Genomic DNA, 26,342 nt, shown 5'->3' with positions numbered 1-26,342 from the left:
AATGATCTCTAAGGAGAGTGCGAGTGCGAATGGATTAGGAGCTCGATGGTGGTCACTACTCACCCTAGGTCACCTTGGGCCTTAGTAGTAGTTGAGCACCTTGGGTAGACTCTTTAGCGTTGTTTTTTTTTCCTTTTATTTTAAATATTTTTTTATCCACAAAACTATTACATGATAGTAGCTTGTCTTTAAGATTAAGATGTCAGACGTACCAATTTGTTATATCAATATTGAGGAATGGGGGCCTTGCTCTAAATCGTCGAGAGCCTCAGTGGTGTTTGAAGATTTCTACTATTATATATTTTTTATATTTGAAATATTTATTCTTAAATTAATGTATATCAATAGAATTTTGGAAATTCAAACATTAGGATCAAAGTGGACAAAAGACTTTTGGAAATTCAAACATTAGGATCAGAATAATAATAATAATAAAAAGAAGTATTATAATGAAAGCAGAAAGCAGTCAACCATTGGGAAACAAATGAGATTTTTCCCCATTAAATTCACATGGTCAATTGTGAGGGACAACTAACAAAATTATTACAATCTGAATAATTATGACAATTACGTACTCAGTAGTTTACGGTGATGTTATCACGGTCGGCTGAAAAACAACCGCTATGATTTTTTCATTTTAGCCATTATATTTTACTAGGTAACAACTATACGTGTGTCATATTTTTGTAATGCGAAAATTCCCTACTGATGCTTTTCCTTTTTATAGTTTCAACCACAAATCTATTGGACAATGCTCGGCCATGCCCAAAACAAGTCAAACCCAGCTCAAACTTAAATTAGAGTGAAACAATTGGTTCAATAAAAATAATATTTTCATACTTTTAGAAATAATAAATAAAATAAAATAAAAGTATATAAATGATTGAGTCCCGCGATATGATCGAACCAAGACTATAAGGACCCTATAAGTGCTTGTGCATTTCTTTTGGGCTAATTATCCATAAAAGCACGACCTTTGTAATTTTTTTTAAAATATAGGGTAAATTACAAAAAAAAATCCAGGTTTTGTAAAATGTCTCAATTTTGTCCTAAATTTTGTTTTGTAACAAAAAAAACCATAATTTTTCTAAAATGTCTCAAAAATGACCTCCGTTATAACTTCCGTCAATTTTTGCTGCTGATGGTGGGTCCCTTTAACAGTCCACGTAGGTCACACGTAGGCTAGTGGGTCCCTTTAACAGTCCACATAGGTCACACGTAGGCAAAAATTGACGGAAGTTATAACAGAGGTCATTTTTGAGACATTTAACTGAGACATTTTACAAAACTTGGGTTTTTTTTTTGTAATTTGCCCTAAAATATAGCACGACCTTTTAAAAGTAGCACAAAAATGCACGATCTTTACTTTTTTTTTCCTAAATATAGCAAGTTCTTTAAAAGATAGCATAGAAAGACACGACTTTCAAGTGTTGCTGCGATTCTAGTATATCGTCAATTATTCGTCAAATGTAATGGTGATAGCTAACAATGTCTCGTGGCACAATATGATTGGACGAGTGGATCTCATATATTTTTATTTAATTAAAAAATAATTCAAAATTTAAAAAAATTTAAAAGAAGATTTTTTTCTTAAAAAAAAGAAATAAGCTGATTGTAGATTGCGGGTGGCGTAACTAGGGCCCTCACTGCCAAAATAAAAAAGTTCCCAATTTCGGGGCTCTTTCGATTCCGGCCGTGGGTGCCCCGATTGCAGCCACTACTCATATAATTGGGGTCATGCTGCGACTAGCGACCCCAATTGGGAGACGGTAACTACCGGCGTAGCCACCACTGTCGGCCCCCTACCCCTTTCCTCTTATTAAGTAGAATCACCCTTTCTTTTCTTTTAATTTTTTTTAAAAATTTAATAATTTTTTAGTTAAATACATATTGCGTATCTAGCACGAGTCAATTATTCCGTCATATTGTAATGATAACGGTTAATGTGAAGCTAACGATGTTACATGGTACAGTATTATTGGACGAAAAGAAAATCATCAGAGAAAGAATTGAAAGAATATCCAGACAAAGGTGGACCCATATTTGTATGACAAATGAAATCCTATCTCTGCAAACAAAAGAAATAGAATTACAACAATTAATCATGGTGGGAGCGGCTAGGTGGAAGCTCTGGCGGGAACATCAGAGCCGGCGGGAGGAAGAAAGAGCCGGAGGTGGGAGGCCTGGGCGTGGGAGGCACAGATGGGAAGGACAGGCATCCGATGGGGTGGAGACGAGTTGGCGTCAACGTCAAAACTGGTCCCACCGGTTGGAGATGGGACGCAGGCAGGGGGCAGCAAATTGGTCAATCGATCAATTCGAGGATTAGGGTTTCTGTTTTTAATTTGTATATTTAATTTTATTTTTATTTTTGGGTGAATTTTTAATTTTTAATGTTGACGGTGATGATTTGCCCTGATTGTATTGAATTGAGTTTTTTTTTTTTAGCCTTTGCTTTTTTATTTTTTATTGGCCAAGTTTTAGTCTTTATTTAATAGGTTAATTGCACCAGTGGTCTAAAAAGTTTCATGAATGTTTCAGGTTGATCCAAAATATTTTTTTGGTAACTTGTTGGTACAAAAAGTTTCAAAACCGTTTCAAAGTAGTGCATTCCGTCAATTGCTCCTGACGCCGTTAATATTTTACTGATGTGGCGCGTCCTATATGTCACTTTTATTACGTCGAACCAATCATAGTGCGCCTCGTTATTTAAGGACAAAAAATCTGAAAAAATCCAATAAAAATACAGAAAATAAAAAAAAAGGAAAAAATTTAGAAAAATAATAAAAAATTTTAAAACATTTTAATTTTAAATTTTAAAACTTTTTAATTTAAATTTTAAATTTTAAATAATTTTTATTATTTTTAATTTTATATTAAAATTAAATTTTTTTAAAAAAACTTTTAAAAATAATAAAAAATATTTTTAAAAATTTCAAAAATTTTAAAATTTTGAAAATAAACTTTTTTTTTATATTTTTTTTAATATATTTTTAGTATTTTTCTGAATTTTTTTATTATTTTCTGTATTTTTATTGGATTTTTTCAGATTTTATGTTCTCTTAAATGATGCGGCGCACTATGATTGGTTTCACATAACAAAAGTGACAGATAGGACGTGTCATGTCAGTAAAATGTTAATGAAGTAATGGGCAATTGACGGAATGCACTACATTGAAATGATTTTGAAAATTTTTGTACCAATATGTTACCAAAAAAATATTTTGGACCAACCTGAAACATTCATGAAACTTTTTGGACCACCGATGCAATTAATACTTATTTAATTGATTAATTATTGCTGATTTTTTTTAAAATTTTCAAAACCATAATTGTTTTCCGTAATTTTTTATGCACTGAGTCAGCCGGTTTTGTCTGAAACTGTTATGACCTGAATATCAATTAATCCTCGTGTTCGCCCAAGCATCGCTAAAAAGATGCGTGATAAAAAATATAGAAAGTAAAAATACAAGCATAGAATCTTCATGTTATAAAAATAGGATATATGTACGGTTCAGATTTTATCTATTAAAATCAAACGGTTAAAATAAAAACAACTATGTGGTTGTTTTTGCTAGCCAACCGCTGTAAAATCTCCAATAGTTTAATATTCACTATCCTATTTGTTACCATCTAATTTATCTTTTTTAATGTACTATTGCTATTTATTTGGCATTTCTCATATCACGTGGTGAGATAATATCATCAAAATATTTTTCCTTATTATGTTATCTACAGCCCACTATAGATGATGATAAAGGTGCTCCTAGAGAGTGCTTAGATAAATGAAAATTTATGCAGCAAAAAGAAATAGATAAATGCAACATTTAGTTGTTTGTAGCATAGTTTTTAAAATCGAACTAGTCAAAGCTTGGGTTCACGGATTTATGTGTTCAACCGGTATTCAATGGGTTCCACTGGGTTTTTAGAAAAAGAATTAAATTTAATTTGTAAAAATATATAGCCTCTTTCACCCAAAAAGAAAAATTGCATATATCTCTAATGGAATAGGAAAATGGAACATTTAAATAATCTGTATAATATGTTATATATAATTATACGTATGTATATATATTTATAAAATTAAAGCATATGTTTACTTGTTTGGAGCTAGGAAACCGAAAGAAACAGTTTGACCAAAAAAGAGAAAAAAAAAACTTGAAATTAAAAAAAGAAAAGAAAAAGGAAAATGAATAAGTTGGCTTGCTATTTCTCTTTCTTTTTCCACTTTCCCGACAACCCATCGTCTCTTTCCTTTCTCATTTTCTCCATTTCTTTTCCCAAACCAAGCAGAAAACTCAAGGCAAGCATCCCATTTCATTTCACGAATTCCTCTTTTGCTAAGTCCACCTCCGCTCTTCCTGCTTCAACCATTGCATATTCCGACTAAAGCTCTTGTATTTCCCCACTGACTGCATCCTCAATTTCAACCTCAAACCAACCATCTCTGGCCATACGAAGTTGCAAGCCGCCTAAGCCGTCACCACGGATCGCGTCTTGGGTGAAGACAACAGGCGTTGGGGCTGTCGCTGCCCCCCTCGCTCTCTCTCTTTTCCCCTCTCTCAGTTCACATTTTTCTTTTAAATTCAAGAACCAAATTTAAGGACAGTTCAATTGGTTTCAGTGGGTTTTAGAAAACCGGCCGATTCTCATAGGTTTGACCGGGTTCGACTTGCAAATGGAACTAAATTCACAACCGGACCGGGTGAGTGTCCAGTTCCCGATTAAACCGGTTTGATCTGCCGGTCTGGTCCGATTTTAAAAAACTATGGTTTGTCGTTGTCTATTAAAAGGAGGAAAGCTTGTTTGGAATTAGATAATTTACGTGGTGAATTAACATTTACGGGTAAGTTGTCCTTCATGTGTCAGTAATCCAGCGATTAGATGATAATTTTCCAATATTAATTATTATTAATTAAAAAGATTAAAGGAGGGGGCAAACTGGCAGTTTTAGCTAAAGAAAGAAAGCTTTTGTCGCTCGGAGGGGACAAGCAGACAAAAGTGGGCCCAAGGCGAGTGCCGATACCGCTGATATTTTGCCACGTGGACCGACAAGTATGCGGCTGACCGGAGAACCCTTTCCGGGGACCCACCTACTGTTTTAAGGTCGGACAGCTGCGCACTTTTTCTCAAGAATGTAAATTGACATGTCCTCCGGGAGCATGTTCCGAATGCGTTACAAGTGCGGGGCCCACGTAGCTCAGTGGGGAGAACGGAGTATGCACCCGGTGCACTCGACGGTATACTGCTTTTTCTCCCAGCAGAAAGAAAAGATCTGAAGCGCCTTTCCCTTCCCCTCGCGCGCTGGAGGCAACTGCCAGTTTCCCATTTCCTTTGGCAATCAAAAAGACTTCCGACAAGGACTGAACAATGCCGGATGCTTTCGTGATTTCTCCCTAAGCGTTACCGCGATAGAAATATCTAGAAGAAAAATGCTAGATTCTCGATAGCAGTATGTGCCAAAATCCTTGTAATCCAAAACAGTCACTAGGATTTATTGAATAGTAATCTTAAATATTATGTAAATTACAACTTATATATCATTGTGAGAGATTTTGATTATTATGAAAACATAACAACACTCATATATAGAGTTAATAGTCACAGTCATTCTTGAAATTTTTGTATCCCGCTACTTTTGTCCCTATAAAATTTTTGCCACTAATTAAGCTTAAACTTCGTTGATTCATTGATTTTTTTTTTTTGATGAACTACGGGCTAAAGTCCAAAATTAAAAAGTTAAATTACTTAAAAACAAGTCATGGAAACCCTAGTAACATCACCGATAATGAGGTTCTTCGTACCTTCCGGAGAAAAATCAGAGAAGTGAAGATCCCAATATAGTTGCAATGCCTTACGAGCCAATCAATCTGCACTTAAATTGCCTACTTTGAATGTGCGAGATCCCGAAATTTGTCATTCTTTCGACAACAATGAATGACCAAAACAAATTCTGAATGTAAGGATTTAGATCTTCACAGTTTGATAGCGTCAAAAATAGTATTTTAATCGAGTAGAGTCAAAGAAACGTCATTTTGGCATTTTTATTTGGTTTTTTTCTTCATTTGAACGAGGAAGACAGACTAGGACTCTCTCACATGACATTATCCCCGAGCATAGTCACTGGATTCTAGCTACCACGCCCGAGGGGGAGGTACTCGTCCGAGGAGCCCTACTAGTCTAGCCGCCACCCTTGCAGGGGCAAATTTGACTGAGGGCTGCCCGACCCCCTTATGGTAGTCGTCGGAGGCCGGGAGGACCTAGCCTAGGAGAGCGGCAGCCAGCCGGGGAGCCCCAGCCGGTCTTCCCCCAAGGCTATAAAATAAAATTAAAATATTTGAAATATAAAACGATATCATTTTGATAAATTTGATTAAAATATGATATTTTTAACGACACTTCTTCCATATGAGTTGCCATGTCATCGTTCTGTTGAGAAAGTGGACTTCTAGACTAAATTGGTAGATGAAATAGCAACGTTTAGGGGTAAAAGTGATGGCTCCAAAATTTTTGGAGGAAAACAGTGGTAGTGACTCAAATATCTATGGTGCAATTATATTTTTATAAAATAAATTTTTGAACAATTGCATTTTTATTGGCAAAAAAAGAAAAGAAAAAGAACCATCGGATTTTAATCATTAATAAATAAAATGAATAAATGAATAAATATTGATCATTTAACAGTCTAAAAATTGATTCCACTCTTCGATAGTTGTACCATAGAATTTCCGTAAAACTAGGTGTGCTCGGTTTCAATTTGGTTTATGTTTTTGGCTCAAACCAAAACCAAACCACCCAACTGATTTTTCAAAACTTGAAAACTATATCCATATACAAATCAATATTTTAAGAAATAAAATCAAACTGTAAAATCGGTTTCTACAGTTCTGTTAACCGAACAACCGAATTCTCTTTTGGTTGGTATTGAACCGTAATATATTATCATCATTATGAGAAACTCGATTTCTGTATTGGATCGTGTTCGTGAGATGAGAACTAAAAATGCTCTCTCTTTCAGAAATGACTGAAGCTCAAGAAGGAAAAACAGGGAAAATCGAAAAGAATTAGATGTGTTAGGATTTCTTTAATTTTTATCTCTCTTTTTTTTCATGTTGCAAATTTAAATTAAAGAACACAAGGTCTTGGGTTCAACGGACTGACAAATTCTATTCAATAAATTGAATAAGAACTAAGGCCAGCAGGGGGAAAAACCTAATACACTGAAACTTTCATAATTTTTTGGAATGACAAGTGAAAAGTCGGAATATATTTGGAAATATTTAAAACGGTAGCTTAATTCACATAATTTACCCTAGAAACAATTATGTACTTTTGCAGAATTTGCAATGTCCAAAAAATTGGTCTAGAAAAAGATTGTAATAATGAAAGCTGCAAATCAATACAAATTTCGATCTAATTCTTGAAAACTAGCTTTTACATTCTGAAAAGGACACTAAGGAATAAGTACTAAGAGAAACAATTGATGCTCAATTTTAATTGTTATTGACGCTCTTTTCTGTTGCTTTCAGTTGTCTTTCTCATGGAAAATGGCTTGTTATTAAGATCATTTAATATCCATTCAAGCATGGGCCGTCTAATTGTATCAGAAGGGCCAAGCCCATTTGCCAAATGTGTTCATGGGCCGACGGCTTGCGGAGAAATAATCATATGCATAATTCATTTATTATGTATACCCGTCATGGTTGCCTTTCACACGGCGCTCGACGTATGAGTACATTGCTGCAAACTAGTTTGATGATCGCAGGATTCCTGAATCATTGAACTTCTTGATTTCAATATGCTATTGCACTGAACCCCTTTCTCATCTCTGGGATCTTATAGTTCTTGAGGGGTTCGGTTGATAGAACTTTATAAAGATATGTTCGACGAAATTAATTGTAAATTTCAAGTTGAAAAATCAACTTATGGACATAAGGAAAAACGAACTATGTCCCAGTTATACACTTCAGCAAAATCCACTGATTCGGACCCAATCGGATCATCAATATACAATTAGCCAACCGACCTGATAAATAAAAGCACCTGGACGAGCTATAAATTAATCCTACACGTAAGTGCTGCTCCCGGCCGGTGATCGGCTTCTCCTGCGGCCGCGTTTCCCGGAACGTTTCTTCAGTGGGTTTCCGCAAGTGATTGAGCATTCGCATCCGCATATGTTGCTGAAGCATGAGAACAGCCCTTCCCCTTCTCTGTCGCCGCCGTCGCGGCGGCTGTTGCGCCTCCGTCGTCTGTGACGGCGCCCCCCGCGACCATCCTTGTTGACGCTCGGTGCAATGCTGCTCGGGACCTCACTGCAGGCGTCTTGTGTGGGTGGAAGCTCCGCCCGCCACCTTTCCAGCTTGGACTGTAAGCCCTCGACGCTGTCCGCCACGCTCCACGCAGCCCCACCTAAGACCGAGCTCTCCACGTCATCTGGCTTGTTCTTCTCCTTCGCCGCCATCTCCGCTGCCACCTCCGATGGAGACGGTCCCAGTTCGGAATCTGTCATGCATACATCTTTCGGTAGTTTCCTTCGAGGCGCCTCACGAACCGATGATCCTTGCTTCTTCGTGATCGGCTTTGGCCCATCTTTGCCCTTCCTTCGAAATGTTAATCCTCCTACTGCATCATCCAATCTCTTTGCTCGGAGCCCAACTTGGGATCCAGGCTTCAGACTGCTTACTGTGGAACAGGCCTTCGAGCTCGTGCCATTCTTCTTTACCTCGCTCCGCAAGCCAACCTCTGATCCGTTCACAACGGAGCTTACCTTGTCGTGAAAGGAAACCTTTCTTTTCATTGTCTTTGAGTTGTTGGAACTGACCATGGAACTCGAATCACTCTTCGTGCGTCGAAGTTCGGCCTTTCGGGTTGCCTCCTGTTTCTTTTTTTTCTGTTGTTGTTTAGAAGTAGGGTTTTGGTTAGTCCTATGATGTTGGGGGTCCGGTTTATCCAACAAGTCCTTGAAACCTATCGCGGAGGAACTAAGCTGCGAGTAAAGAGGCATGCTCCTCATGGAGCTATCGAGAACCGCAACACCAATGTTCAACATCCCCTGCGGCCGTCCGGAGGGTCGGCGTACTTGTAATGCCACAAATTCCATCCCGACATAGCGCTGGTGCCAGAAGGGCCGGCCGGTTGGCAGGATGGGGACCACATTATCGATCAGGACTCGAACGGTGCCGACCTGCACGTCCTTGAACCAATGGACAGCATAGATCTCGATCATGATGGCTGACGTGTCAGACTCGAGGAACTCATCGTCGACACGGAACACAAACTTGTCGTTCCACGAAGGGTTGGTGTGGCCACTGGCGTCGACCCTGGTGGAGAGCTTGCGGTCCGGGTGGACCCACGCAACCGCGTACGTGCGCATGGAGCGCGTGACGGGAGCGAGGTCCTGGGCGGAGATGATATTGAGCTCAAGGAGCTGGAACGGATTCAGAAGGATCGACATCCTATAGCCCACGATGCCAAACCTAGCGCCGGGGGTGGCAAAGCCAGCCCGTGGTTGAGCTCAAGCCACGTTTTAATCGTGAGGATCGGATGAGGATGATGGCTCAGGGGACAGCAACGACGACGACGACGAGGGGGGAAGAGGCTATGGGGGGATGAATGATGCAAGAGGTGGAAAGATTGATGGTCTTGATTTGGAATGAGGTTTAAGGGACATGATGAGGACAATTTGTGTTTTAGAGAGAGAGGGAAAGCGAGACCGGTGGTTGTTAATCTGCGGTCCTTTTGGGAAGACCTTAGTTGTCCGAGTGAATGTTTTTTTAGAAAACTTTCCTATAGTTTGTTACGCACAAAGAGGGTAATTATAGCTAAGGAGGTAACAATGACTATGTTTGAACTGTTTCTTTCCTGAGAAAGACCATCTAGATCCCATTTGGATCCCCGCTTCATCAGCTGCAGCATGCCCTCTCTCCCCTTATGATCACAATATCTTTGATAATTATCTTAATTAATTAGCAATTAATCCCTTGTCTCGTACATGATTAGCGCACATATCACGTGGTACGTGACACATTGCACTGCCATACATGATTAGAAAAGTATTAACAGTAAAACTTACGAGTCTCTTAATACAATGTTCACTAGTCTTATCATGATGTTAAAAAAAAATTCCAGATATGAAAACAGATGAAACAAAATTATGCAACATATGAAAGAGCGTGCAGTGCAGATTCCAGATTTGATAATTGTGAGATTATATGTGTCTCTATTAGTTATTAAAATTTTTAGTTCAAATTCACCCCCAAAAAGTTCATATTTCATCATATTAAGTCCATTAATCTCCCTTGTAATCCAAAAGAAAAATATAATATACCAGATTATTATATATTTTCCAGATGGAATTTATGAGAGTCTTTCTTCTCTACCTAAAATATGAAAAAGAGTTGAAAAATGAGCCACCCTACCATGAAAAAGTTGCATGTTGGATTCTCATATTGAAATTATTCAGCATTTTTAAATATTTAGTGTTTTTATTTATTTATGCTAAATTTATGAGCTTTTCCTATAATTGAGAAAAAAAGAAAAAGGGATGACTATCTTTTTTTTTTTCCCCCTTTAGTGATGGGAACACCTTCCATGCATGGCTTCACCGTTGACAATTGATTTTCAATAAAACACACAAATTGGTCCTTGAAAGATACAAATTTTTAAAATTAATCACTAAAAGAATTTTGCTATACAAATTAATTTCACCGTTTGGAACATTTGAACACATTAGTCCTTTTGTGCAACTCTTAGTTCGTCCTTGACGGACAACGTTGATGTGGCCCGTTAAATGCCATTTCATCCCCTAAAACCATGACATTTTTACCTAGTTTATAATTTTTTTCTCAATTAAAAAAATAAAAATTAATTTTCTTTAATAATAATGGAGGGCCCCCTGATCTGCCCATTCTAGTACTATCTCTTCCAGTTAGAATAGAGAGAGAGAGAGAGAGAGAGAGAGAGGGAGGGAGGGGTAGATCTCTGGCCCCCTTCCCGGCGACCTCACCACCTCCGGCAACCTCGCCCAAGGGATGAGGTCACCAGTAGGAGGGCCCCCAATTTGCCCCCTCCCTCCCTCAATCAATTTATTTATACATTAATTAATTTGGACTCCTTCTATAAAAGCCTTCTATGTCATGCGATGAGAAGATTTCACATAGACTTCTCAAGCAATTCTTTAAGTCATGGTTGATCGCTCATTTACGTCCTCTTATTAATATATAATAGACTTTATATAATTATCTATTAAGGATTTCACATTTTCACAAATCTCGATCCACCAATGAAATTACAATTCTTGAACAATCAAATAGTCTTCTCAATCAATAAAATGAACTTATTACAAGCTATTTATTCAGTTTATTTCTAAAACATAATGCATAAAACATTAATTAAAATATATAAATATATGCAGGCAAGCAGACTATAGTTGATTATATTGCATACTATTACGAACAAAGGGTCAAATGCTTTCATGAACATCTTGAACAATTTCAAGACTTGAAACCAACAAAAATGAAATAAGTGAACTCCTAAAATATCAACAAACATAACTGAAACGACAAAATCGTTTCATCAGAACGACCAAGCAGACCACCTTATTATAGCAACCTTTTCACCCTTCTTTCTCCCCTTACTGCCTTTGACTTGTTCCAAAGTTTGCGTGGGGCTACGGTATTGACCAGGAAATTATTTCCCTGCTTCAAATACGGAGTCTTCTTCAAATTCTTGGAAGTACATTGTTTTCCTTGCATATCTCTCTTCACTGCATTTGCTTCCTCGACTTTCTACAACTACCACCTCAAAGTATTGGTCGAGTCCTTGTGCGCTGAGGAGGCGATTGAGACACTCGTCCTAAACTATTAATGCGACATTTATACGTTAGGGAGAATTAAACTCTCCTCACTTTGGCACAATGAGAAACTTCTTTAGTTCCTGCAGTATTGGCAGTTGCGGATTTTTTGAACTCCTTTACCTTCGATCAAAGAAATTGGAGGAGATCGAACCATTGGCTATTTGAACCTCAACTGATTTAGTAGTACATACACAATCAAGAAGAATATCGTTACTTTTTCTTTTTGGCGCAAAATTGGTGCCGGAATACTTTGCACTTGTGACATTTCTCGAGAAGAGACTGCAGATTGATCACCTGAATCTCCACTATATAGTCATTGACAATTTTCACAGATAACACTTCTGGAATGTCAATATCCAACTCAACCTTCACAGAGATGTTAGAGTAGCCCAACAGCCTCCGCACAGTAGCTGTATCCATATATAAGGGTTTTTCAATTGCGCTAGCCAAGTAACTAATACCTTTAGCATGCTAGAATTCCAGAGGGATTTTCCGAAGCTTTACCCAAGCCGACATTTTATGGAAACTCAATTGCTCCTCAAACTGAGGAGACCATTTTTGCTGGATAAGAGGAATTTTATCTACATGCCATGGTCCAGTCTCAACCACCCAATTCAAAACTAGGAAATCCATGGCACTGATGTGAATTCTCCCATTATGATCCCAAAGTGAGCTCGCAGTTGAAAATATTCGTCTCAGATCAGCGGATTTCCTCATGAATTGACCGATCAAACCACTTTCCATTAACTAATTTTCATTGCAGCAATATCCGATGGGGTACTATGTTCTTGTCTGTGACTCATCCGAGGAACTCCAAGCTCTAATTAACCTTCGGGAAGATTTCCTTCCTGTTCATCTGAGCTTTTCCAAAACCCCTTGCAACCCCTTCACCCCACACAGTTAACCTCAAAGACTCTGATTTGCAGAGCAGTTTGTGGCTTTCCGACATTCGGCCTCATAAATGTACATAGTGGTGCCCACTTCCATGCGATTCTAAGATTCAAATTTGGAGACGGTGTCACTGAATTTTCCTTCTAGACCATGGCTAACAGAGAGTAAAGGAGGTGTTGGAAGTCACTGGAATTAAGTTTCGGGAAAAAAAAAAAGATTAACCAAAATCGAGCAGAGGGACGGCGGAGAAGAATGGATGATCTGCTAAAATGTATTGCTCAGGTTCGTCAGGTCTCAGATCCCTCTCGCGGCAGAGAGAACTTAGAAAACCTGATCCAAGATTTATGTTGGTTTTAAATTCAAGTAAGACTCTATTGAATTCAAGAAATCATAGAAACCTGACCCTACTCATACTATTATGGAAATTCCATTAATAAATTGTTCGGAAGGCAAGCTGAAAAAATATTGGTTGAGTGTTATTCATTCACTTTAGATGAGTAAAAATCCATCAGGATATTTATAAGTTGTAGGCTTGTTCTAAATTTTTCACTTTTAAGCATTTTAATTAGATGTTATACAGTCAAGTGGTTGAGTAATATTCATTGAGAAATTTGCTCAGGCGAGCTTTGATTATTGTCACTTGACCCTCGTGTGTGCATAATTGCAAATCCACGAAAAGCCCAACCTAAATTAATATCCCACTTTCCATGTGAGCTTGAGATATCTCTTTTTGTCGAAGAAAAGGACTTTGTGACAGCACTTTCTCATGAATCCCTACTTAACTTTCCATCTTTGCTAAACCTATCTGATTTGATTAAGGGCTTTTCTCCCGTGTAACTGTCGGAAACCAGAGTATGAACTAACATGTCAGATACTAGATCTACACCAGTACACTTCAATTGGATTATCAGAACATTGGATTCGAGGTCACAGAGCACCTGTTCGCATGAGCATGCGACCAATGGTCCGCCCCATCCACGACTTGGCGAGATCTCACTATCTGAAATGAGCCACTCCCGTCGAGGCGTCGAACGAACATCGAAATTAAGCAGCACCAGGGTCCGATCCAAGTTGTCATGGCCTAAATTCTAGGAGTTCAAGGAGTTGGATTAGTAGAGATATAAACTAGTATGGACACCGTTGGACTAAGGATGGCAATGGGTTTATATAAATGGTTATTTTACCCGTCCCAAACCTTGATAGATTATTAGAGGATTCTACCCGTTGGGTCATGGGAAGGTTTTAGGATTTTTTGCTGAAAACCCTGCAGGGTTTGAGAAGGGTTCATGACCTTACGCTAAAACTCGTCCCAAACCCGTTAAGCAATCAAATTACCAAAATGCCATTCATATTTATCCATATTTACAAAGCAACCTTGCCGTCAACTTAGGTTTGCAATGTTTGCTCGTCTCAAGTGATTGCTCTATATCCTTCTAGTCATGGTCCATGTTGGATATGCTGCATTTCATTTTTAGCTTCTATTATTGCTATGTGGCTTGCTTTAAATGATGAACTCTATTATTGAAAGAATTTTATATCTCAATGTTTCCATTTCATGTCTATCACTCCGAGCTTACTCAAAGTAAGCATATATTTCTCTCTTTTCCATTTGGAATGCTTTTTATGTTTTCCTGTTCTTTGTATTCCTTGAACTTTAGCTACTTGGCTCGTTTTTCCTTGATAAGCTTGATACTGATGCTCTTCATTAGTGGAGGTCAATGTGTTTGTGAAATGTTTGAGCATTTTGATATTTCATTCCAATATAAATTTATGAAACTTTTGCCATAGATTTTGGGAATGTTTGAGCACGGTGAAAATATAGGCCATGGACCTTATATATTGTACTTGAATATTTATTGTTATTTTAGACTATTTTATATAAGTATGATGTTATGATAAGTCTGTATGATAATTTTTTTTCTTTTTCAATTTTGCTAGTAAGCGAAAAGCGGGTACCTAGTGAGAACCCGTTAAAATAGCAGGAAGGGTTTGAGAAATTTCCTTCAAAATACTAACGGATTTGGAAAGGGTTTGAGATTACTTTTTCTTAATGGATACAAGTATAGGATGGACTTGGCCGTCCCAAACCCTTCTCGTTGCCATCCCTACATCGAGAAATCTATATATAATATATAATAGCGAAACAAAAAAGTATCTTAAATGAGCTTGTGCCATGTGTCATTTCAAGATTAATAAGATGGTGCCATATATCAAGCCCTTAGGTCTCTATTACATTGCTTCACCTACAAGGAAAAAGATGGTCAAAGATGATTAAAAGGCAGCAATAATCTATATAAAATACTAAAAACCAGGACGACTTGTCAAGAAACGTCATGTAGGACGGAGCAAACTTCTCCTTGCGTGACTTTTTGTGTGACCCCAATAACAATGGACAAGTGACACCAAATTGCGATACCACTTCACTTCTCGAAACCAAAATAATCTGCACTTATGAAGCATGAAAAGACACTAATAATAAATTTTTTAAATTATCACATCAAGTCCTCCAAAACACAAAATCGTTCAAATTGCAGGAGCCACTTGCTTCTTGAAGTACTCTGACCCCTCTCCTAAAGACCCGGAAGGAGAGGACCCTCGATGCCCTACAATTTTGTTGCGACATCGTCACTGGTAAGATCAATTCGTCCTTCATTTCTTTCATTAATTTGAACACGAGCATTTGCCTCCCTATTTATTCTGCTTTAGGTTGTCATTATGGTTTCGTTCGATTTTTTTGAGCTACAAAATCCCAATTAAAAGGAAAAAAATTTGAAAATCACAAATCCCCCAATCCCAATTAATAAAAGCTTACAAGATACTTAAGTACATGATAGTAGAAATATACGAAGAAAAGTTAGCATTTTTGTTCCCACAAGCCAATAAAAAGAAAAGCGGCACTTAAATTATCACAACTAGGTGAAAGCTATTGGGCATATGAAGAAATTCGATGATTACTATGAAGACATGTATAGTAGATAAAATTTGTCCGCGGGTAAGATATGTTTATAAGGAAGTTGTTTCAATTTTTTTTTTTCATTTTCAACAGTGGTGGATCACTATGGACTATCACAATTTATAAGCAATAACTATATGGGGATCAAGGGTATTGACAATCGTTGTTGCATAATGACTTCAATAATAGGGCATTTTGATATCATAACTCACTAGTATTTTGTACGAAACTCACCATTTTAGTTGTATTTAAATCTTTACTCGATAGAGAATTCCCTACCTTTGTATAAGACATTTTATGAAAATGTAATTTTATTTTGGCAATTTGTAAGTATAAATATGTGTAAGAATGTTGCAGATAATATAGGAGGAAGAAGTGCAAAAGGGTTTCCTTTTCATTCTTAGAATTTCGTATATAAGTCAGCATATACATGACATGTCATTCACGATATTAATTTTTATGTTTTATATTTGTAGATTTAAACATATTAAAAAGGAAGATCTTTTGCACCAATACCTGTGGCCCGTGCATATGCGCGAGCCCACTTGCCTAGTGTATTTAATGAGAGATGACCAATTCTTATGTGGCAGCTCTTCCTCGCACGATAATACTTACGTGACAGCTCATCGCACGAACGGAAAACTCTCACGAGAGTAGTCCGAATTATTTAATATATAAATACAAATATAAATAGATGTAGATTAGTTAAAGGTTCTTTAACTAGGCTGTGCTAATTGAAACTCCAGTAGCATCAACAACATATGGGGCAAAAAGTAGCAATATCTCTTGTTTATTACTTTTAAAAATAGTTTACTATCTATGCGATGAAGAGTTTAAATTTAGGTAGAGTACTTATTTACATAAACCTATTTTTTTAAACTTTTGAAAAAATTATTATTTATTATGTAAAATTATTTTTTCATACTCATGCAAACTGAAACTAAAGGGGCTAAGTTTATATTGATCCAAACTTCTTCTAGCAAGTCAATATTAGCCCTCTAACTTTTGACATATACATTTCAGTTTTGGCGATTTAAAATTATATTTTAATATAAACTAATTATCTTAATTTTGATTAAAATAATTTTATTAATTTGATTATGTTAATATTATTAATAAAATATATAAATGATTTTTTTGAGTTAATAAAGTACTTATTTATGTAAATAAAATACTTAATTTTGATTAAAATTAATTTTATTCATTTCAATTTATCGTCAATTTAAAAATTATCAAAAAAATTAATTTTTCAGTCATAAACTAATTAATATTTTTAAAGATAATTAGTTTATATTACAACTAATTATTTTAATCGAAATTAAGATAAGCTGGTAGGATGGCTAGTTGTAAAGAACAGTGAAAAATAAGCTGGCACGTGGCAAGTCAACGTCCACTGAAGTCCAAAAGCAGCAAAGGAAGGGGGAAACATCACATCCCAAGATTTTCCATATATATATATATATATATATAAGTCGGCATAGGCTTCCAACTTCATTAAGAACCCCTCAAAATCCTCCATTATCTGTGCGCAAACAGCTCCAAATCCAGCTTCTGGTTCTGAGTTCTCTTGCTCCCAATGTTGCAGACTGTGCCGTCCCTTTCCATATTCGCCTGCGTCGACGGCGATGGAGATGGGGAGCAGAGGATTCAGAACAGCGAGAACTTGGAGGCAGGAGAAGATGGGCTCCATAGAACCGTCACCATCGGAGACGGCATCGCTGACGCCGCCGGAGGCAGCGATTTCAGCTTCGTAAGCGGTAAAAAGAATCTAATCTTGATTTGATTTCACAGAACCCGTATATCTGTATGGAACCGTTTATTATATATCTGTTTGCATTGTTTGCTGTACTGTTCCAGAATTGATTCTGTGCGCTTGGTGTTCTTCATGTTTGAATTGGATCGGAAAGCCTAATCTTGAATCGATTTTAGGCAGAAATGGGCGGCCACGCATTGGAATTTGAACTTATAACTTATTTTCTCTGCTCGAGTACCACTTGAGGAGAAATCGAAAGTGAAGAAAAGGATTGAGCTTATAAGCACCAGGAAGTTGTTCTTGAGATAGTGGATGGTTCTGGGTCGGCTTCTCGATTTACTTCATGCTCACTAGTCCTGCATCAAGTTGCAGCATCTGCAGGGAAAATTACCTCGTAGACATTCAGAATAATGAAATATAATCGTAGTGAGTGGAAATCGACTACGGAGAGCTACCTCGATCGATTAACAGAGGCGAGGTTAAATGCAAGTTTTAATGAAAGAGCCTATATTAGACATAGATATATGGAGATTATTAAAGGTTAGGTGAGGATTTTTCGTCTGTCCTCACTTTCTGGATTTTTTTTAATAGGAAACGGAAACATGGATTTGATCAAGGAGGAGAAAGAAGAAGACGAAGATATAAGGCTTGATTTGGTTCACAATTTGGATTCTAGACAAGAAGTTGAACCAGTCAGCCCTCCTATGTACCTTGCGACAGGTCTCGGGATAGACAGCGTTGATTTTGGTAGCAGTCTCGAGCTGGTTCTGCCGAAATTTGATGGAGATGAAGACATGGAGGAGTATTATAAAAGGATGGTTGATGATTTCCCATGCCACCCATTTTTCTTGAGGAAATATGCCCAAATTTTGCAGGTTTGACTGGTTTATTTATGTAGAACCTTGTACATTTTAATTATCCGATAAAGCTTAAGTTTTGACATAACTGCTGCTGTTCCTTAATGAGGAAAATCTAGAGGCCTTTGGACAGCAGTTATGATCTAGGTAAGGTAGGAATATAGATCACAAGAATTTGAAATAAAGTAAATAAAAAGGGGTAAAATAGGGGATTGAATGTACCTTACATGGTATACTGTCATATTTTATATATTGGACTGGACCAATAAGACCAGGAATTTGAATCCCTGCTATTCTTGTCGGCAAAAAGACCAGAATAGGCGTGCCAGTTCATCACATGAATTGGTATTTGTTTAAGGTAAACTTATGAATATCTTTTAATGATTCTCGTTTTCAATATTTGTTATACTGATAAAACCCTTATGTAACTTACGAAAGAATAGCTTGGCCTGTTTGATGTTTGGTCTGGCTTTGAAAACTACTACTAAAACTCACAAGAACAGTCGATGAATTACGATTGTACGTTTTACTTTTGTATCCCTTTCCTCGTACTATTTGAGTATATGAAAAGTTGTAATGTTAATTGGGAGACGTACATCTCAGGCTCTATATATGATGTGAATGAAACATGTTGATCTGCAGTCCAAGGGAGATCTAGATGTTGCTGAGGATTACTTCTTCCGAGCTACCTTAGCTGATCCAGATAGCACCGAAATATTGCTAGAGTATGCACAGTTTGTATGGGAGGTCCGTCATGACTGCGAGAGAGCTCTCACCTACTTTGAGCATGCAACTCAGGTTGCTCCTCAAGATAGGTGAGTACTGTTCTGCATCAAACTCACTTCATTTTCTGGTCGAATGCTCGATGTTTCCTTATAGCAATCAGAGTAACTTGATCTTCTTATGTCCTCTTTTCCGATGCAAGTCCAGCTCAATATGCACATGTACGTCTTAGTGTGCACTTGAATGGAAGTGTCACAGTAATTTTAATGAATTACCAGTGGACCTATCTAGTCGATGCTGTTTGATTAAACAGTTGAATCACCCATTCAAATTAAAGTACACATAATGAATTCACAGTCAAAGTATGTATTCGATTAAACAGTCAAATTACCTGCTTACTCATGCACCTTAAAATGGTCTCATCTGCGCCAGTTGCTTTAGTTTTTGTTTGTTGAGCAATACAGTTTTTCTTGATTTAAGGGTCAAATAAGGACTAGAAGCTGTAGTTCATAAGCTCCTTCATATGTAACTTGGTTTTTGGTCTCAGCAATGTTCTGGCTGCATATGCTCGATTCGTTTGGCAAGAAGAAAGTGAGAATGAGGCAGATGGGGGACAGGTTCCTCACAAGGTGCTGCTTAACCTTCAGTTAATCTTAACTTTTGTTCCTTATTTGGTTCCCTTTGTCTTCTTCTTTACTTATATGAATAGATCATGTCACAATTTGTGAACAGAAAATTCGGGATGGCTTAAATATTTCAAATACTGGAGAAGGAAAGGAAAATCAACTCTCAAATCTTGCAGTTGACCCTGAGAATGGCTTCAAAACAGAAGAAGATTACAAGAGGTTGATTGAAGAAAATCCCCAGAACCCATCAGTCCTGAGGAACTATGCTCAGTTCCTTCATCAGGTCAGAGTTCCTCTTCATCCAACATTCTTTCTTGTTAGTTACTGAAGAGATACTTCATGTTGGTTTACTAGTTTCCCAATCAGCATAAAAGGATACACATAGTCAGAATACTTTCGGGATTAGCCGTTGATTGAATGCCTTTACATTTAGTGCCTTTCGTTAATTCAACTCTTGTCGTTATATTGCTTAGTTGTAATTTTTTCATCCGAGGAAACAGTCCAAGGGGGATCACGAAGGAGCCGAGGTAATGTACTCACGTGCTATTGAAGCTGATCCCACAAATGGTGAAGCATTAGTGATGTACGCGAAATTGGTTTGGCAACTTCATCATGATTTTCATAAAGCTTCATGTTTCTTTGAGCGAGCAGTTGAAGCGAGCCCTCAAGATAGGTAAAAGTTTCTCTGCAGAGGTTACTAATGCTGACAGACCTTAAACAGGAGAGATTTCATTTTTTTTCCTCTTTTCTTTTTCTTTTGAATGAAGAAAACAAGGTGAAAATTGCTTGGAGTGCAATTTTGTTCGATTAGTTGATGTCTTGAGACCATAATTGAATTTTCGTCGTGTCTCCAACTGAGAAATATGAAAATCTTAGAACAACTATACAGACCTCAACGGACTTAAAAGTCACTCTGCTGAATTCGTTTTGCTTTTTTGTTGTTTGCAGTCAAATCCTTGGAGCGTATGCAAGTTTTGTTTGGGAGACGGACAAAGATGAGGAAGAAGGGCAAGATCATGTCCATGAGCTCCCTCCTCTCGATGAAGCAATTAGTACTGTGATTACCTAGATACAGAATTCAGTTGTCTGTGCTACATATCAGATGAACAAAAGTGTTCGAGCAATTCGTTGGCTACTTGATCATGCTTGGGCATTTAAGTGAGAAGGATCACCTGCAGCTGCCCAGATGTACACCTAGTGAAGAAACAGGAGTTGGTTTCCCCTCCAATATTAACTCGATAGGAATTGAAAATAATATGTACCAGGTGTTTCACTTTCCGTACAACGAACTTCCTTGTGCCCAACTAGTGATGCCTTCAAATGGGCGCCTCGTGTATAGTACTTTGTTGTTCAGACATTGTAACTAAGGAAAATCAACTGACAAGAAATCGGATTCTGTATGTTTGAACTATAGACAGCATTTCGGAAATTCCCACGAGAAGTAAATTAGACACAGCATACATTCGTCTTTTTAAATTGAATCTGCAGACAGTATGCAGTTGATCTATACAGTGAACAGATCAGAAACAAACTCAATGTTCCAGATTTTATGGAAATGCTTACAGCATATTCATCAATCAAAGAAACATGGATTCGGAAGCTCAGTAATTATCTCAATTTGCTCTGATAATGAACAATATCTTTGTAGGTGAACGTACAAGAATTAAGCTGGAGCAAGTCGACGAAAATTCTATTAGCAGGGTACGACGAGTCGATGACCCTTTTTGATTGTGATATCATGTACTCAATTTTTTATTTTTGCCGACCTCATCGACACCTTCCCCAGAATGATCCATACTTCAGAGTTTCGCTCTACGATTGCTTTCCTTGGGCTAGACTCACCCTCATTGCCCGCCCTTCCAGCTCCTACACGACCGAGCAGAGCTTGAGATCATAAGATGGGTAAGGAAATCGGAAAAATAAGACAGAGGGTGAAAGAATTACCACTCCATTTAAAGACTCGAGGGCCGTTTCCATCTCTGACCTTGTCTCATAGCACACAAAACCGTAACCACGGGACCGTCCCGTCTCCCCGTCATACAGAACTCTCGCTCCAACCACATTCCCGTATTCCTGGAAAGCTTTTGTCAGACTTTCTGACGTGACAGACCAGGAAAGGTTCCCAACGAAGAGCTTGTGGTCGGTCTCCGGGTAAAGAGGCTCTTTCGGCTTAGGTTTGTCCGAGAAATTCACCCTCAATGTTCTCCCAAGGTACTCCTGAGAAATCGAGAAATAACCTTCTTAATATACACTTTAACCTGTACAGGAAATTGAAAGTAAGAGACGGATCCTTACACTCCCGTCAAGATTCTCAATAACGGCATAACAATCTTCGACACTGCTCATTGTCACGAATGCAAAGCCTCTGCTTCTGCCAGTCTCCCGATGGTAAAGGACCTACAAACATATGCCAAAGCAAGGTCAAGAAAATTTGTTTCACTGAACTATATGAAGCACTTTTACATGCTCATGCTGCTCCCCCAATGAATGCATAAACAAGAAAGATGCTTGCTCGAGGGCCGAGTCAAGCAAACTGAGAACAACCTAAAATAGCAGTATAAATCCGAAAAATGCTCGCGAAGGAACTTCGAGATATGAAGGACTCGAGGCTTCTAAGGAATAATTATTGAACAAAATATGACTAATTAGAAAGCCTACAGTAGAGTGCCATACAATCAGTTAATGATCAGAGTGCAGCAGATTGATCGAAGGAGAAAAAGAAAATCAGAATCTGAATGAATCGAAGGGGTGAAAAAGATAGACCTCGACAAGCTCGGGACTCGCGTACGGTTGAATGATACCAGCCAATTGAGCACTGTCCACATTGTAGGGCAGATTCCCAAAGTAAAGCTTAGTGCTCACAGTGTTCTCAGGCTCAGCCGACCCAGCCTCATCCGCGACCTCTGCCTCTGCCTCAGCTGTGGTGGTAGCCGCTTCTTCCTCTGCCACCGCAGCCGATACCCTCAGGATCCGCCACTTCCGGGAGACAAACCGAATGGAGATCGGTTCACTCAAGTGGCCGTTTGACAGCGATGCTGCTATGGGGGTGACTTGGAGTGGCAAGATTCTTTGGTGGGCAAACGACGGGCAGTTCCTGGACCTTGTGATGCATTCTCTAAGGGGGCCGTGGATCGAGGTGAAGGACGAGCTTATGGCGGCGGTGGCAGTGGCGGCGGCGGCGGCCATAGTGGTGGTGGAGGTGGCCGTGGTCGTGGTGGAGGGGGAACCTGTGGTGGTGGTTTTTTCAGTTGGAGGAACAGAAGTGGGTAAGGCTAGAGCTTTGGGGAGTGCTGACGTGGGCAGATTTCTGACCAGTAGGAAGAGGAGATGTCCAAATTGGGAGAAATTATTAGATGAACTTAATCCACCACGTCATATATGAATCAAGCACTAAATGGACGACACGTGTAAAGATGGGCCCATAAAATATTTTAAGTAGCTCCCAACCTTTTAATTCCGTTAGAATAGAATTAGCGATCAACCCCGACCCATTATCCCTCCTATTTCTCCCTGCTTTCCTCACGCGCCTCCACCTCCATCTCTTTACCATTGTCGGTGCTTGTGTAACATCCCAAAATATTTTTACCTGCTTGTATATGTATATTTTATATAAACGTAAGTTGATTAATTTTATCACCAATTTCAATTGGATGACTTTATAATTTCCATTGATTTCATGGAGATGAGATCCAAAAGCTTTTTACATGTGCCAAACAACGTTGAAGCTTAGTCATTTTGCCATAAACTCAGCAATTTCACCACAGCTCAAGCTTTTCCATTTCACTCCACCGCCGGACTCTTTCTTTAAATTAGTTTGTGTTCATTCTTTCGCCCGTTTCATTCATTTCGTCCATGGCACAGAACGTGAGGGAGAGCTTGAGTGAGCTGCCATAAAAATTTTGAGAGGAAAGATTTGATAAAAATAGAGAACGGTCGGTTTTCGATATTTTGATGTTTGGAAATTTGTCAATATGAATAATCTATTCTTAATTTGATATTTTTTTTATCGTGATTATAATTGATTGTTCAGAACTGCATTGTCATGATCATGTCAGTATCACGAATCATGTATGTATTTTTATATTATCGATCACGATATTTGAAAATAAGATAGTGATGTTTGAGTTGTGCAACTGAGATTGATGGGAGTTAGTGAGTCATGTAACGCTCTGAACCAGTTGTAAGTCAAGCAATAGGAAATGATTGTCTGGAACAGAGAGGCTGTTAGTGTATAGTCACTACTATGGTCGGGAGTTGGAAATGGACACAGGAACGATCTGAGTTCTGGAGATCTCGATAATATTTTTATAATATTATTGAACCCGTATTATGATCCGACTAATTTAAATTGTGATTATTCACTGGACTTCAAGCTCACCCTCACAGCTGTTTTACTGGTCAAAATAACGATGGAACTGTGGCATTTTATTCTATTTTTAGTCGTTCCATCAAGATTGTAATTTTTGAAATACTATGTATATTTAAGGAAATTCATGTATATTCATCTTATAAAAATTTCGGATCTTATAGCTTGGGCTTCCGACGACTCTCCCCCTGCCGCTGCTTGGGTTTTCGACGACGTTGGTTGTCGGAAGCAACAACTCTTCGTTATCAACGCCGTCGTCGTCATCATTGAAACCTCGACTCTTTCAATTCTGCAATCTCCCCCTCCTCCTCTTTTTCCTCTCTCGTTGGATCTTTGAGATCCAAAAGATTCGAACTCGTTGCAGCAGCTAGGAGCCTAGGAGCTCGTCACTGAATCCAAGACCTTAATTGCCAAGTTCAGGGGAAGGGAAGGAGGCTCGGGTCTAAGGCCAAAAGTGTAGAAGCATTGGCGGAGGGGAAAGAAAAAAGGAGGAAAGACAGAGAGATCGCATTACAGGGGTTACACTGGAAGGCCGAAGTCGCCGACGGGGACGGAAGGTGGGAGATGGGACTGTTTGAATAGAACGGATGAAGGGGAGAGAGTGTATAGACTCAAGACTGTGTGTAGTGAGGAGCTTGTACGGCTGCGCCCTGAGGGAATGAGGAAGAAAGAGGGGAGAGAGGGAGAGTGAGTTGAAGCCAATTTGTAAAGGATGAAAAATTAGAAGTTTTTTGAAATACTTGGTGATATCGATTAACACGTGTTACTCATTTCGTAGACTAATTCATAGATGACATGGTGGAATAAGTTGATCTAATAATTTCTCCCAAATTGGGATGAGAGATAAGGTAAGATAGTCTCACTACTCTCCTCACTCTTTTTTTTTTTCGTTCGTCTTTTTTTTTTTTGGTTAGGCTTCTTCTGTTTTTTTTCCCCCTTATAAGGATAGTGTTCAGAATTTTAGGCCCACATCATGGTACTTTTTTTAATGTCTTGTGCGTAAATTTTTCATGGGAAAAATACCCTAACCCCCCTAACTACAGGGCGGGGAAGAATCGCTCCCCGAACTAAATTGTGAGAACATTTGCCCCTTAAATTATATGGTCGAAGGTAAATACCCCTTCCTATCTATATTCTATCAAATGTAGATAAAAATGTACAAAATTTAACAAATAAGTTTGAAATTTAAGATTATGATGAAAGAAACTGAGGTGGAGCATTTTAAATTTTGAAAGTTTCCTTTTCTAATAATTTTATATTTTCAGTTAAGTTTGACAGGAAATTAGACGAGAGGGCCAGATGTGCCCTTGACATAATTTAGGTGGCAAATGTTCCTAAAGACTAATTCGGGGGGCAAATCTTCCTCTGCCCAATAGTTTACGGGGTTTAGTGTTACTTATCCAAAGTTTCTTACTTACAACAAAATAGATAGATAGATAGATAGATAGATAGATAGATAAATACGTTAGGAAAAACTTCTTCCTTTAAATAGAACTGTTTTTTTTTTTTTAAGAATTTCAAATCACCATGATACTTATTTTCTTCTCTTTTTTTGATAAGCTTATTTTCTTCTCTTTTGTTTTGGTCTCGAGGTTGCCTCCCTCCACCACCCACCCTGGCCTTGGTTGGGTGGCGGCAAGTTGTCGAAGGGATGCTTGAAAGGAGAGTAGACAGAGAATGGGAAATATATTAACTAAGGAGATTTTGGAAATCAGAAAAGTTTTTAGGGATTATTTTTTCTTGGCTAGTACCCTTGAAAAGAGCAGGTGAGCCATCCTTAATAAATAAACTGGTAAGTTGGATTTGACCTTATTGAACTTTGTAACTGATTACATGATTAAACCTGCCTAAACTTCTTATATAGTGATCATCCTTTAAAGAGATAAATTAATTTTTTGAAACTTAGAGGGAGCTGTCTAGATAAAAATCTCTCTTCTCAATTTTTTGTACGAATCATCGTAAACGAGAGATTTAGATCAAGGTTACAGTTGGCTGAACTACAATGTATTGAACTACTTCGCTGGTCTAGTTTCCTCTTCGCTCTTTGGTCTATTGTGCACACATAATTTGTTGAAGACTAATAAAAACAGTTGCAAATACCTATGAGGGTGAGAAAGTAGGTACGAACTCGACATTGTAAGTTGAAAAAGAAAATTGCAGTTATATTAATGCAGGTATTTTGGTCAGCCCACTAAACATCAACCATCAAGACGAGTCTGATAAGGTCGCGTCATATATTAAGTTCGAGTAGACTTGCTGCACGTTAAATAAGTGATGGTGTCCTCTGTGGCCAACCGCATGGGAATTGTCACAACCTCT

At 38.1% G+C, this 26,342-nt stretch overlaps 3 protein-coding genes across 5 annotated transcripts; 1 reads left to right on the top strand and 2 right to left on the bottom strand.

Annotated features, from left to right (window-relative positions):
• Positions 1–7,960: 7,960 nt before the first annotated feature.
• Positions 7,961–9,608, bottom strand: LOC116192580. The gene has a single exon (XM_031521164.1). It carries the CDS (start codon positions 9,452–9,454, stop codon positions 8,066–8,068), a length of 1,389 nt encoding a protein of 462 aa, XP_031377024.1. The 5' UTR covers positions 9,455–9,608; the 3' UTR covers positions 7,961–8,065.
• A 7,572-nt stretch (positions 9,609–17,180) lies between these two features.
• Positions 17,181–21,086, top strand: LOC116188871. Of its 3 annotated transcripts, XM_031518333.1 has the most exons (7): positions 17,181–17,455; positions 18,043–18,326; positions 18,951–19,123; positions 19,579–19,660; positions 19,764–19,940; positions 20,158–20,330; positions 20,606–21,086. In XM_031518333.1, exons 1-7 carry the CDS (start codon positions 17,275–17,277, stop codon positions 20,724–20,726), a joined length of 1,191 nt encoding a protein of 396 aa, XP_031374193.1. In that variant the 5' UTR covers positions 17,181–17,274; the 3' UTR covers positions 20,727–21,086. The 3 variants fall into 3 exon arrangements, with proteins under 3 accessions (XP_031374193.1, XP_031374199.1, XP_031374204.1); XM_031518339.1 differs by lacking the exon at positions 20,158–20,330; XM_031518344.1 differs by lacking the exon at positions 20,606–21,086 and having other exon boundaries at positions 20,131–20,270.
• Positions 21,087–21,175: 89 nt separating this feature from the next.
• Positions 21,176–22,952, bottom strand: LOC116188892 (31 kDa ribonucleoprotein, chloroplastic-like). The gene is made up of 4 exons (XM_031518353.1): positions 22,421–22,952; positions 21,953–22,054; positions 21,602–21,874; positions 21,176–21,523 (listed from the first exon to the last, which is right to left on the bottom strand). The coding sequence occupies exons 1-4, from the start codon at positions 22,841–22,843 to the stop codon at positions 21,470–21,472; spliced, it is 852 nt and encodes a 283-aa protein (XP_031374213.1). The 5' UTR covers positions 22,844–22,952; the 3' UTR covers positions 21,176–21,469.
• Positions 22,953–26,342: the final 3,390 nt, after the last annotated feature.

The sequence above is a fragment of the Punica granatum genome, chromosome 1 (genome assembly GCF_007655135.1).
Source record: "Punica granatum isolate Tunisia-2019 chromosome 1, ASM765513v2, whole genome shotgun sequence".
Taxonomy (NCBI): Eukaryota; Viridiplantae; Streptophyta; class Magnoliopsida; order Myrtales; family Lythraceae; genus Punica; species Punica granatum.
The sequence above is the reverse complement of the archived record's forward strand: the minus strand, read 5'-3'. Positions and strand labels throughout refer to the sequence as shown.

What these genes read in the sequence shown, in the direction of transcription:
- LOC116188892 (XM_031518353.1), bottom strand. Translation starts at nt 22,843, where the DNA reads ATGGCCGCCGCCGCCGCCACTGCCACCGCCGCCATAAGCTCGTCCTTC. An exon ending in CGAGTCCCGAGCTTGTCGAG is followed by an intron (nt 22,055 to 22,420) that starts GTCTATCTTTTT and finishes ATATGTTTGTAG; the next exon opens with GTCCTTTACCATCGGGAGAC. An exon ending in TCGAGTCTTTAAATGGAGTG is followed by an intron (nt 21,524 to 21,601) that starts GTAATTCTTTCA and finishes TCGGTCGTGTAG; the next exon opens with GAGCTGGAAGGGCGGGCAAT.
- LOC116192580 (XM_031521164.1), bottom strand. Translation starts at nt 9,454, where the DNA reads ATGTCGATCCTTCTGAATCCGTTCCAGCTCCTTGAGCTCAATATCATC.
- LOC116188871 (XM_031518333.1), top strand. Translation starts at nt 17,275, where the DNA reads ATGTTGCAGACTGTGCCGTCCCTTTCCATATTCGCCTGCGTCGACGGC. An exon ending in CGATTTCAGCTTCGTAAGCG is followed by an intron (nt 17,456 to 18,042) that starts GTAAAAAGAATC and finishes TTTTTTTAATAG; the next exon opens with GAAACGGAAACATGGATTTG. An exon ending in GGGGACAGGTTCCTCACAAG is followed by an intron (nt 19,661 to 19,763) that starts GTGCTGCTTAAC and finishes ATTTGTGAACAG; the next exon opens with AAAATTCGGGATGGCTTAAA.